General features: G+C 41.2%; 1 protein-coding gene across 1 annotated transcript in view; it reads right to left on the reverse strand.

Annotated features, from left to right (window-relative positions):
• Positions 1 to 4,832: 4,832 nt before the first annotated feature.
• The window catches only part of NAXD (NAD(P)HX dehydratase), a 249,637-nt gene continuing 239,877 nt past the window's right edge, over positions 4,833 to 14,592 (reverse strand). Inside the window, exon 8 of the mRNA XM_053705470.1 lies at positions 4,833 to 5,152. Within this exon, the coding sequence (XP_053561445.1) occupies positions 5,002 to 5,152 (151 nt within the window). The 3' untranslated portion in view covers positions 4,833 to 5,001. The remainder of the gene's footprint in view (positions 5,153 to 14,592) is intronic.

Below are 14,592 nucleotides of genomic sequence, written 5' to 3' on the forward strand. Positions count from 1 at the left end.
GCGGCTTGGAAAGGCTTATGTTGTGGCTCCAGAACAACAGTCAAGTTTAAAAACGGAGCGATGAGTAAACCAGAGTGTTCCATTTCCTCACATACCGCGGGGGTCAGGTAAGACACCAAGGATGGCTGCTTGCAATAAAAGAATAAACAAACTGACATACAGGGGAGGAGGCGGCTTGGAAACGCTTATGTTTTGGCTCCAGAACAACAGTCAAGTTTAAAAACGGAGAAATTAGTAAAATAGGAAACTGACAGTACAAGATCAGAGTGTTCCATTTCCTCACATACCGCGGGGGTCAGGTAAGACACCAAGGATGGCTGCTTTGGAGACTTATCCACCGCTCCCACGCTGAGTCCCAGCATATCTGCGGCTGCCTCCGCTACTACTCTCCCACAGCTACTACTCTCCCACAGTTATCTACCTTTGAGGTTTTATAAAGTGTCTTGTTTTTCTATGGGGCAGACTGGCACTGTCTGCTATAAGTTCTCTCTTTTTATACAGTGCAGTTTAGTTCACCTCTTCTCTGTCTTGGGTGCTCTGTACTGTATATCAATCGTATACAGTTTATATATATATATATATATATATATATATATATAGTTAGTGTGTATGGTATATATATATATATATATATATAAAAATATGGAATAGAACAAGTTCATGAAAATCATGGGCAGTAATCGTGATATTGAATCGTTGACAGGATAATCGAATCGTGAGACCAGTGAAGATGCACACCCCTAGCGCATGCCCAATCATAATCAGTGACGTCACATATGACATCACCGGCAAACGGGATTGTGCTTCTTTGGTGGAGCAGTGCACGTAAAAGCAGTGTGCACTGTCCACATAGGCAGAAAAGCTTCTGCCCGCTCCACACAGCGTCGGGTGGGAACCTGGAAGAGACTGACAGAGAGGCGCGGTGAGGAGGACACTCAGTAAAATGTGCCCTAAGCAATGAGAGTTCCCCTTTACAATCGCAAAACATCGCCCTCTCAGGCTTCAGGAATTTCATCATATTTTTCAGCAGTGCAAAGCAACAAGAGTTAGTCCGGTTTTAAAGCAAAACAATTCACTACATTAAGCCTCTGATGGATTACATGAATAATAAGTCTAGTGCAGCCACAGTGACCTATTTGTAAGCAGTGAGTATATATGGCAGTGAAGATCCGTCTGACTTGCGGACCGCTATCGTCAAAGGTAAACTAAGCAATAGAGATCACTTCCTGGATGAAAAGGTAACAGGGAAGTTCGAGTGTGCTTTCAGCTATAATGATCAACTTTAGGCTCAACTTCAGATGGGCTGTCACAGATCTAAGAACTTTATTCCGACCCGGCCAGCCTTTCCTGTACACCGTTTAATAGTGAATAGTTTTGCTTTAAAACCTAACTCTTGTTGTTTTGCACTGCTGAAAAATATTGAAAAATATGATGAAGTCCCTGAAGAGGGCGATGTTTTGCGATTGTAAAGGGGAACTCTGATGCAAGTGGCGTGACACTTGTCTGCCATATAAAGATGCCCCTCAATGTGTTACAGCTTTCACCGGAAGACAAAGGGTAAACAGATGCATTGTCAAATGCCCAGATAACACAACAAACTGCATTGGATCTATCATTGTGGTCGATTATGTTTATTGCAAATCTGTATGTCACTTGGTCCAAATCTTTTTTGTTTAGGATGGAACATACTTCACAAAAGGTTAGAACTTCATTTTAATCCAGTGATTTAGTTTTTATATACATCTGACACACCAATGACAGCTCTCTTCTAAAGTGTAAATGATAGTGTAGATGGAAGTTAAGGGCCTACCCAAGTTGTTTCTTTTAGAGCAGTTTGCTTCCACCTAATGTAACACCTCCAGGCACTGCACTGATTAAAGGGACTTTAAAGTCAGAAAACGAACTGCTTTTAAATTACAGGTTATTTTCTGATAAAATACCCTTAAGAATGTGTTGTTGTTTTTTTAGTGATATGGTAAGCTAAGAAATGGTGTATATATAAGGAGTAATTAAAGGTCCTGTCTTCTGTTTAAGCCCAGATCAACTATGCCTGTTCTGCAGGTACATTTCATAACTGTAGTTAATGTGTGTGCATGTATGTGTGTGTGTGTAATAGTATATGTATGTGTGTGTTTATGTATGTGTGTGTGTAATAGTATATGTATGTGTGTGTTTATGTATGTGTGTGTGTAATAGTATATGTATGTGTGTGTTTATGTATGTGTGTGTGTAATAGTATATGTATGTGTGTGTTTATGTATGTGTGTGTGTAATAGTATATGTATGTGTGTGTTTATGTATGTGTGTGTGTAATAGTATATGTATGTGTGTGTTTATGTATGTGTGTGTGTAATAGTATATGTATGTGTGTGTTTATGTATGTGTGTGTGTAATAGTATATGTATGTGTGTGTTTATGTATGTGTGTGTGTAATAGTATATGTATGTGTGTGTTTATGTATGTGTGTGTGTAATAGTATATGTATGTGTGTGTTTATGTATGTGTGTGTGTAATAGTATATGTATGTGTGTGTTTATGTATGTGTGTGTGTAATAGTATATGTATGTGTGTGTTTATGTATGTGTGTGTGTAATAGTATATGTATGTGTGTGTTTATGTATGTGTGTGTGTAATAGTATATGTATGTGTGTGTTTATATGTGTGTGTGCGTAATAGTATATGTATGTGTGTGTTTATATATGTGGGTGTGTAATATTCTCAATAAAGACATTTTATTAAAAATAACTGCTAATGTAGCATATAAAATATCACATTTTCACAAGTCTTTTGCAGCTTGTGATGGTTAGAGCATGACAATTTAAGCAACTTTCTAATTTACTCCTATTATCAATTTTTCTTTGTTCTCTTGGTAAATGTATTTTATAAAAAAGGATGCTCCTACATCTATCAGTTGCACAAAAATCTCCACTATACAATTAAATAGCAAGATAGATGTGTGTGTGTGTATATATATATATATATATATATATATATATATATATATATATATATATATATATATATATATATATACACACACACACACAAATATATGTATATATTTTATATATATATATATATGCCTGCTTGTAACAAATAAAAACAATGGTGCGTGACAGAGGGGGGAGGGTTCACGTGCACACGCGAGGGGGGTCACGTGCACGCTCACATGCACACATTGGGGGGGGGGGGGGAATGCAAATAGGCTAATCTTGGATTGGAAGACAAAACTTGTCACTCAGTGAGCCCATCCTCCTCTAGACATGGGAGGTGGTCAAGCCTCAGAGCACTTGGTAAAACAGACAGAAGTAAGTTTTATAATAAATGTACTATTTAAATTTTTATTTTGAAAGCTCATATACATTATACACATCTATGTGGCTGTATATTGGTTTTGTGCTGTGTTGACTGGTCCTTTAAAGGGACAGTCTACAATAGAAGTTTTATTGTTTTTAAAAGATAGATAATCCCTTTATTACCCATTCTCCAGTTTTGCATAACCAACACTGTTATATTAATATACTTTTTACCTCTGTGATTACCTTGTATCTAAGAATCTGATACCTGATCACATGACTTTTTAGTTATTATCTATTGACTTGCATCTAGTACTGTGTTGTGCAAAATCTTTAATAACTCCTCGGGTGTGAGCACAATGTTATCTATATGGCCCATGTTAACTAGCAGTCTCCTGTTGTGAAAAGCAAATAAAACAGCATGTGATAAGAGGCTGTCCATAGCGGCTTAGAAACAGGCAGAAATGTAGAGGTTTAAATGTTATAAAGTATATTAATATATCAATGTTTGCCATGCAAAGCTGGGAAATGGGTAGTAAAGGCATTATCTATCTTTTTAAACAATAACCATTTTAGTGTAGACTGTCCCTTTAAGGGTTTTGCAAGCTCCTCCTTTTGAACCTATGCATAAAGTAGAAACTAAACTTTCTTGGAAGGTTTTATTCCTTTTGGCTATCTTTTCTGTTTGAAGAGTTTCAGAGTTACCTACTCTTTCTTGTGTTCCTCCTCATCCTGTTTTTCATCAGGATAAGGCAGTTTTACTAACTACTTTTTATTTTATGCCTAAAGTTGTTTCTTCCGAGAACAGCAGCAGAGAAATAATTTTCCCTTCTTTGCGTTCTGATCCTAAGAATGCTTTAGAGAGATCTTTGCATAATTTGGATATTGTTAGAGCATTGGAATATTATATTGATGCTACCTAGTTTTTTCATTAACTTTTCTGGTGCTAGAAAAGGAGGTGAGAGGGTTTTTATAGAGCTCTTGGGGTTGGGAAATCTTTGCCTCCTCCTAGTGGTAAGGAAGACTAATTCTCAGGAGTAATGGACCATGAAAGAAATACATTTATCAGGTTAGCATACATTATATTTTCTTTAAGTCAATGGCACCTAATAAGGACTGGCTTTGCATCGTGGCTTGCAATAAATGCAATATTGGCTGAAAGAATGTATGGCATTGGCTAGTATGTTCAGTAATTTAGTAATTCATTTTTATAAATATTTTAATTATCCAGCAAGAAGCTAAAACTTGTGATGAGTGATATAACTGTAGAAACCAAAGAAGATTGTGTCAAGGACAGTTCATACGTGGATTGGAGACCGGTATAAAAAATGGAGTAGATATCACGTTGCATACATCCATCAAGCATTAACTCCAGATTCAAATACATTAGTAGTTCAGGAATATCTCTTATATATATATATGTGTGTGTGTATATGTATATCTGCATATTAAGCTGCAGTTTACCTGTCTCATTAACTAGAAAACACTTGTTTAGTGTAGTTTCACAGGGAACAAAAATGTTTCACATTCACAATATTTATGTATTCCAAATTTTATTTACAAAAAATTCTATCTACAATATTTTAAATCTTTTTTTTTTTTATATTGAAAATTAACATTTTTTGCATGTTGTACACACTGCTACCACACCTACAATAGTGCTCCATGTACATTTAATTAAGTCTTCTGAAGATCATTTCATCTGTCAGGTTTCAAAGAGTTTATTAAATGCTGTTCCAACTTCTAAAATCATGTCTCCTGTGGTCATCGAACGTCCAGATTTTTGAAAAGCTTGGTGGTTGCATTGTCTTGTGAGAGAGCATGCTCCAAAGGCTGCCACCAAGAAGGGATTCTGACTAGAAGTAAAAAAAAAAAAATATCAGTAAGTTCACCCACAAAACAGCAATGCAAATACCTCACAATACAGCTAGTCTTTACACACAAAACGTTTTGCTTTAATAAATCAATCACATAGTACCTTTCTTTGGTTGAGTGATTTAACTGAATAATAAAGAATACATAATTTTGCCTAATATAGGAACAGTTTAGTTCTTAGTTAAGAACATAAATGAGCATATGATGATGTATAAGAAATGTGTGAATCAAACAGGTTTCTGTGCTCTTTAAATGTACAAACATTGATGGGTGATAGTACAATTACAATGCCTACCTGTTTACAACACTGGATTGAGTTTAAAACTATATATATATATATATATATATATATATATATATATATATATATATATATATATACACCCTTTTAATGTTATCTGTTGTGTAGCCAGCCACTACCCTCCTCTCAGACAGGGTTCCACCATTTGATTGTTATTACAGTGAATTTTTTATTCTCTTTCATCAGATGGTCAGAGTCCACAAAGACATCACATGTGGGTTTACACTTCACTCCGAGAAGGCAAAAAAAAAAATCCCTACCTACCAGAGATTGAATACCCCCCCCCCCCCACTCTCCCTGAATCCCTCAGTCAAATATTTGCCTCTAAGATGGAGTGAGGTGAATTCTGAAGTGCTTATCTACAATTAGAGCCAGATCTAAACTGTGCCAGATCAGATGTGTTTTTTTCTTGCCGATCCATGCAGGGGCTGCCCTGGTGTAATTATCATAAAAAAAACATAATTTATGCTTACCAGATCAATTCCTTTCCTTCCGGATAGGTAGAGACCACAGCTTCATTCCTTGCTGTTTGGAAATACAACACCTGGCCACCAGTAGGAGGCAAAGACACCCCAGCAAAAAACTTAAATATCCCTCCTACTTCCTCATTACCCCAGTCATTCTGCCGAGGGAACAAGGAAAAGTAGGAGAAACATTCGGGTTTAAATGGTGCCAGAAGAATAAAATAAATAAGGGACCGCACATAGACAAGAAAAAAACATGCAAGGCCATGGACTCTCCCTATCTGGAAGGAAAGGAATTTATCTGGTAAGCATAAATCATGTTTTCCTTCCTAAGATAGGGAGAGTCCACTGCTTTATTCCTTACTGTTGGGAAAATTATACCCAAGCTCCAGAGGACACTGAATATATAATGGGAGGGAACAAAAAGTAAGAGGCAGACCCTATTCTGAGGGCACCACAGCCTCCAAAACTTTTCTCCTGAAAGCTACTTCAGCCGAAGCAAAAACATCAAATTTGTAACATTTTGAAAAAGTATGCAAGGAGGACCAGGTAGCCACCTTACACATTTGATCCATAGAGGTCTCGTTCTTAAAGGCCCAAGAGGAAGCCACTGCTCTAGTGGAATGAGCCGTTATCCTCTAAGGAGGACAATGTCCCGCTGTCTCGTAAGCTAAGCGGATGACACTCCTTAACCAAAAAGATAGGGAAGTCGAAGTAGTCTTCTGCCCCTTACACGTTCCTGAATAGAGAACAAACAAAGAGGAAGATTGTCTAAACTCCTTAGTAGCCTGAAGATAGAACTTCAAGGCGCGAACCACATCCAAATTGTGAAGTAAGCATTCCTTCGATGAAGAAGGATTAGGACACAAGGAAGGAACCACAATCTCCTGATTGATGTTGCGATCTGACACAACCTTAGAAAGAAAACCTAATTTAGTACGTAAAACTGCCTAATCTGCATGAAAAATCAGATATGGGGCTCACATTGCAAAGCAGAGATCTCAGAAACACTGCTCGCAGAGGCAATAGCTAATAAAAAACAGAATTTATGTTTACCTGATAAATTTCTTTCTCCAACGGTGTGTCCGGTCCACGGCGTCATCCTTACTTGTGGGATATTCTCTTCCCCAACAGGAAATGGCAAAGAGCCCAGCAAAGCTGGTCACATGATCCCTCCTAGGCTCCGCCTACCCCAGTCATTCGACCGACGTTAAGGAGGAATAATAGCATAGGAGAAACCATATGGTACCGTGGTGACTGTAGTTAAAGAAAATAAATTATCAGACCTGATTAAAAAACCAGGGCGGGCCGTGGACCGGACACACCGTTGGAGAAAGAAATTTATCAGGTAAACATAAATTCTGTTTTCTCCAACATAGGTGTGTCCGGTCCACGGCGTCATCCTTACTTGTGGGAACCAATACCAAAGCTTTAGGACACGGATGAAGGGAGGGAGCAAATCAGGTCACCTAAATGGAAGGCACCACGGCTTGCAAAACCTTTCTCCCAAAAATAGCCTCAGAAGAAGCAAAAGTATCAAACTTGTAAAATTTGGTAAAAGTGTGCAGTGAAGACCAAGTCGCTGCCCTACATATCTGATCAACAGAAGCCTCGTTCTTGAAGGCCCATGTGGAAGCCACAGCCCTAGTGGAATGAGCCGTGATTCTTTCGGGAGGCTGCCGTCCGGCAGTCTCGTAAGCCAATCTGATGATGCTTTTAATCCAAAAAGAGAGAGAGGTAGAAGTTGCTTTTTGACCTCTCCTTTTACCTGAATAAACAACAAACAGGGAAGATGTTTGTCTAAAATCCTTTGTAGCATCTAAATAGAATTTTAGAGCGCGAACAACATCCAAATTGTGCAACAAGCGTTCCTTCTTTGAAACTGGTTTCGGACACAGAGAAGGTACGATAATCTCCTGGTTAATGTTTTTGTTAGAAACAACTTTTGGAAGAAAACCAGGTTTAGTACGTAAAACCACCTTATCTGCATGGAACACCAGATAAGGAGGAGAACACTGCAGAGCAGATAATTCTGAAACTCTTCTAGCAGAAGAAATTGCAACTAAAAACAAAACTTTCCAAGATAATAACTTAATATCAACGGAATGTAAGGGTTCAAACGGAACCCCCTGAAGAACTGAAAGAACTAGATTGAGACTCCAAGGAGGAGTCAAAGGTTTGTAAACAGGCTTGATTCTAACCAGAGCCTGAACAAAGGCTTGAACATCTGGCACAGCTGCCAGTTTTTTGTGAAGTAACACCGACAAGGCAGAAATCTGTCCCTTCAGGGAACTTGCCGATAATCCTTTTTCCAATCCTTCTTGAAGGAAGGATAGAATCCTAGGAATCTTAACCTTGTCCCAAGGGAATCCTTTAGATTCACACCAACAGATATATTTTTTCCAAATTTTGTGGTAAATCTTTCTAGTTACAGGCTTTCTGGCCTGAACAAGAGTATCGATAACAGAATCTGAGAAACCTCGCTTCGATAAAATCAAGCGTTCAATCTCCAAGCAGTCAGCTGGAGTGAAACCAGATTCGGATGTTCGAACGGACCCTGAACAAGAAGGTCTCGTCTCAAAGGTAGCTTCCAAGGTGGAGCCGATGACATATTCACCAGATCTGCATACCAAGTCCTGCGTGGCCACGCAGGAGCTATCAAGATCACCGACGCCCTCTCCTGATTGATCCTGGCTACCAGCCTGGGGATGAGAGGAAACGGCGGGAACACATAAGCTAGTTTGAAGGTCCAAGGTGCTACTAGTGCATCCACTAGAGCCGCCTTGGGATCCCTGGATCTGGACCCGTAGCAAGGAACTTTGAAGTTCTGACGAGAGGCCATCAGATCCATGTCTGGAATGCCCCAAAGTTGAGTGACTTGGGCAAAGATTTCCGGATGGAGTTCCCACTCCCCCGGATGCAATGTCTGACGACTCAGAAAATCCGCTTCCCAATTTTCCACTCCCGGGATGTGGATAGCAGACAGGTGGCAGGAGTGAGACTCCGCCCATAGAATAATCTTGGTCACTTCTTCCATCGCTAGGGAACTCCTTGTTCCCCCCTGATGGTTGATGTACGCAACAGTCGTCATGTTGTCTGATTGAAACCGTATGAACTTGGTCCTCGCTAGCTGAGGCCAAGCCTTGAGAGCATTGAATATCGCTCTCAGTTCCAGAATATTTATCGGTAGAAGAGATTCTTCCCGAGACCAAAGACCCTGAGCTTTCAGGGATCCCCAGACCGCGCCCCAGCCCATCAGACTGGCGTCGGTCGTGACAATGACCCACTCTGGTCTGTGGAATGTCATCCCTCGTGACAGGTTGTCCAGGGACAGCCACCAACGGAGTGAGTCTCTGGTCCTCTGATTTACTTGTATCTTTGGAGACAAGTCTGTATAGTCCCCATTCCACTGACTGAGCATGCACAGTTGCAATGGTCTTAGATGAATGCGCGCAAAAGGAACTATGTCCATTGTCGCTACCATCAACCCGATCACTTCCATGCACTGAGCTACGGAAGGAAGAGGAACGGAATGAAGTATTCGACAAGAGTCCAGAAGCTTTGGAATTAGCCAATTTGAGAGCATTGACTCTGTCCATAATCTCCTCATAAGGAGGAGAGTCACTATCGAGCACCTTAATCAGTTCATCAAACCAGAAATATGCGGCTGTAGTGACAGGGACAATGCATGAAATGGGTTGTAGAAGGTAACCCTGCTGAACAAACATCTTTTTAAGCAAACCTTCTAATTTTTTATCCATAGGATCTTTGAAAGCACAACTATCCTCTATGGGAATAGTGGTGCGTTTGTTTAAAGTAGAAACCGCTCCCTCGACCTTGGGGACTGACTGCCATAAGTCCTTTCTGGGGTCGACCATAGGAAACAATTTTTTAAATATGGGGGGAGGGACGAAAGGAATACCGGGCCTTTCCCATTCTTTATTAACAATGTCCGCCACCCGCTTGGGTATAGGAAAAGCTTCTGGGAGCCCCGGCACCTCTAGGAACTTGTCCATTTTACATAGTTTCTCTGGGATGACCAAATTTTCACAATCATCCAGAGTGGATAATACCTCCTTAAGCAAAATGCGGAGATGTTCCAATTTAAATTTAAAAGTAATCACATCAGATTCAGCCTGCTGAGAAATGTTCCCTAAATCAGTAATTTCTCCCTCAGACAAAACCTCCCTGGCTCCCTCAGATTGGGTTAGGGGCCCTTCAGAGATATTAATATCAGCGTCGTCATGCTCTTCAGTAACTAAAACAGAGCATCCACGCTTACGCTGACAAGGGTTCATTTTGGCTAAAATGTTTTTGACAGAATTATCCATTACAGCCGTTAATTGTTGCATAGTAAGGAGTATTGGCGCGCTAGATGTACTAGGGGCCTCCTGAGTGGGCAAGACTCGTGTAGACGAAGGAGGGAATGATGCAGTACCATGCTTACTCCCCTCACTTGAGGAATCATCTTGGGCATCATTGTCATTATCACATAAATCACATTTATTTAAATGAATAGGAATTCTGGCTTCCCCACATTCAGAACACAGTCTATCTGGTAGTTCAGACATGTTAAACAGGCATAAACTTGATAAGAAAGTACAAAAAACGTTTTGAAATAAAACCGTTACTGTCACTTTAAATTTTAAACTGAACACACTTTATTACTGCAATCGCGAAAAAACATGAAGGAATTGTTCAAAATTCACCAAACTTTCACCACAGTGTCTTAAAGCCTTGAAAATATTGCACACCAATTTTGGAAGCTTTAACCCTTAAAATAACGGAACCGGAGCCGTTTTAAGCTTTAACCCCTTTACAGTCCCTGGTATCTGCTTTGCTGAGACCCAACCAAACCCAAGGGGAATACGATACCAAATGATGCCTTCAGAAGTCTTTTATCAGTATCAGAGCTCCTCTCACATGCGACTGCATGCCATGCCTCTCAAAAAACAAGTGCGCAACACCGGCGCGAAAATGAGACTCTGCCTATGCTTTGGGAAAGCCCCTAAAGAATAAGGTGTCTAAAACAGTGCCTGCCGATATAAATATATCAAAATACCCAGAATAAATGATTCCTCAAGGCTAAATAAGTGTTAATATCAATCGATTTAGCCCAAAAAATGTCTACAGTCTAAATAAGCCCTTGTGAAGCCCTTATTTACAATCGAAATAAACATGGCTTACCGGATCCCATAGGGAAAATGACAGCTTCCAGCATTACATCGTCTTGTTAGAATGTGTCATACCTCAAGCAGCAAAGGACTGCAAACTGTTCCCCCAACTGAAGTTAATGCTCTCAACAGTCCTGTGTGGAACAGCCATGGATTTTAGTTACGGTTGCTAAAATCATTTTCCTCATACAAACAGAATTCTTCATCTCTTTTCTGTTTCTGAGTAAATAGTACGTACCAGCACTATTTGAAAATAACAAACTCTTGATTGAATAATGAAAAACTACAGTTAAACACTAAAAAACTCTAAGCCATCTCCGTGGAGATGTTGCCTGTACAACGGCAAAGAGAATGACTGGGGTAGGCGGAGCCTAGGAGGGATCATGTGACCAGCTTTGCTGGGCTCTTTGCCATTTCCTGTTGGGGAAGAGAATATCCCACAAGTAAGGATGACGCCGTGGACCGGACACACCTATGTTGGAGAAACAGAATTTATGTTTACCTGATAAATTTCTTTCTCCAACGGTGTGTCCGGTCCACGGCGTCATCCTTACTTGTGGGATATTCTCTTCCCCAACAGGAAATGGCAAAGAGCCCAGCAAAGCTGGTCACATGATCCCTCCTAGGCTCCGCCTACCCCAGTCATTCGACCGACGTTAAGGAGGAATATTTGCATAGGAGAAACCATATGGTACCGTGGTGACTGTAGTTAAAGAAAATAAAATATCAGACCTGATTAAAAAAACCAGGGCGGGCCGTGGACCGGACACACCGTTGGAGAAAGAAATTTATCAGGTAAACATAAATTCTGTTTTCTCCAACATAGGTGTGTCCGGTCCACGGCGTCATCCTTACTTGTGGGAACCAATACCAAAGCTTTAGGACACGGATGAAGGGAGGGAGCAAATCAGGTCACCTAAATGGAAGGCACCACGGCTTGCAAAACCTTTCTCCCAAAAATAGCCTCAGAAGAAGCAAAAGTATCAAACTTGTAAAATTTGGTAAAAGTGTGCAGTGAAGACCAAGTCGCTGCCCTACATATCTGATCAACAGAAGCCTCGTTCTTGAAGGCCCATGTGGAAGCCACAGCCCTAGTGGAATGAGCTGTGATTCTTTCGGGAGGCTGCCGTCCGGCAGTCTCGTAAGCCAATCTGATGATGCTTTTAATCCAAAAAGAGAGAGAGGTAGAAGTTGCTTTTTGACCTCTCCTTTTACCTGAATAAACAACAAACAAGGAAGATGTTTGTCTAAAATCCTTTGTAGCATCTAAATAGAATTTTAGAGCGCGAACAACATCCAAATTGTGCAACAAACGTTCCTTCTTTGAAACTGGTTTTGGACACAGAGAAGGTACGATAATCTCCTGGTTAATGTTTTTGTTAGAAACAACTTTTGGAAGAAAACCAGGTTTAGTACGTAAAACCACCTTATCTGCATGGAACACCAGGTAAGGAGGAGAACACTGCAGAGCAGATAATTCTGAGACTCTTCTAGCAGAAGAAATCGCAACTAAAAACAAAACTTTCCAAGATAATAACTTAATATCAACGGAATGTAAGGGTTCAAACGGAACCCCCTGAAGAACTGAAAGAACTAAATTGAGACTCCAAGGAGGAGTCAAAGGTTTGTAAACAGGCTTGATTCTAACCAGAGCCTGAACAAAGGCTTGAACATCTGGCACAGCAGCCAGCTTTTTGTGAAGTAATACCGACAAGGCAGAAATCTGTCCCTTCAGGGAACTTGCAGATAATCCTTTTTCCAATCCTTCTTGAAGGAAGGATAGAATCCTAGGAATCTTAACCTTGTCCCAAGGGAATCCTTTAGATTCACACCAACAGATATATTTTTTCCAAATTTTATGGTAAATCTTTCTAGTCACAGGCTTTCTGGCCTGAACAAGAGTATCGATAACAGAATCTGAGAATCCTCGCTTCGATAAAATCAAGCGTTCAATCTCCAAGCAGTCAGCTGGAGTGAAACCAGATTCGGATGTTCGAACGGACCCTGAACAAGAAGGTCTCGTCTCAAAGGTAGCTTCCAAGGTGGAGCCGATGACATATTCACCAGATCTGCATACCAAGTCCTGCGTGGCCACGCAGGAGCTATCAAGATCACCGACGCCCTCTCCTGCTTGATCCTGGCTATCAGCCTGGGGATGAGAGGAAATGGCGGGAACACATAAGCTAGTTTGAAGGTCCAAGGTGCTACTAGTGCATCCACTAGAGCCGCCTTGGGATCCCTGGATCTGGCCCCGTAGCAAGGAACTTTGAAGTTCTGACGAGAGGCCATCAGATCCATGTCTGGAATGCCCCACAGGTGAGTGACTTGGGCAAAGATTTCCGGATGGAGTTCCCACTCCCCCGGATGCAATGTCTGCCGACTCAGAAAATCCGCTTCCCAATTTTCCACTCCTGGGATGTGGATAGCAGACAGGTGGCAGGAGTGAGACTCCGCCCAAAGAATAATTTTGGTTACTTCTTCCATCGCTAGGGAACTCCTTGTTCCCCCCTGATGGTTGATGTACGCAACAGTCGTCATGTTGTCTGATTGAAACCGTATGAACCTGGTCCTCGCAAGCTGGGGCCAGGCCTGGAGAGCATTGAATATCGCTCTCAGTTCCAGAATATTTATCGGTAGAAGAGATTCTTCCCGAGACCAAAGACCCTGAGCTTTCAGGGATCCCCAGACCGCGCCCCAGCCTATCAGACTGGCGTCGGTCGTGACAATGACCCACTCTGGTCTGTGGAACATCATCCCTTGAGACAGATTGTCCAGGGACAGCCACCAACGGAGTGAGTCTCTGGTTCTCTGATTTACTTGTATCTTCGGAGACAAGTCTGTATAGTCCCCATTCCACTGACTGAGCATGCACAGTTGTAATGGTCTTAGATGAATGCGCGCAAAAGGAACTATGTCCATCGCCGCCACCATCAACCCGATCACTTCCATGCACTGAGCTATGGAAGGAAGAGGAACGGAATGAAGAATCCGACAAGAGTCCAGAAGCTTTGTTTTTCTGGCCTCTGTTAGAAAGATCCTCATTTCTAAGGAGTCTATAATTGTTCCCAAGAAGGGAACCCTTGTTGACGGGGATAGAGAACTCTTTTCCACGTTCACTTTCCAGCCGTGAGATCTGAGAAAGGCCAGGACAATGTCCGTGTGAGCCTTTGCTTGAGGAAGGGACGACGCTTGAATCAGAATGTCGTCCAGGTAAGGTACTACTGCAATGCCCCTTGGTCTTAGCACCGCTAGAAGGGACCCTAGTACCTTTGTGAAAATCCTTGGAGCAGTGGCTAATCCGAAAGGAAGCGCCACGAACTGGTAATGTTTGTCCAGGAATGCAAACCTTAGGAACCGATGATGTTCCTGTGGATAGGAATATGTAGATACGCATCCTTTAAATCCACCGTGGTCATGAATTGACCTTTCTGGATGGAAGGAAGGATAGTTCGAATGGTTTCCATCTTGAACGATGGGACCTT

Source organism: Bombina bombina, chromosome 3 (genome assembly GCF_027579735.1).
Source record: "Bombina bombina isolate aBomBom1 chromosome 3, aBomBom1.pri, whole genome shotgun sequence".
Classification (NCBI taxonomy): Eukaryota; Metazoa; Chordata; class Amphibia; order Anura; family Bombinatoridae; genus Bombina; species Bombina bombina.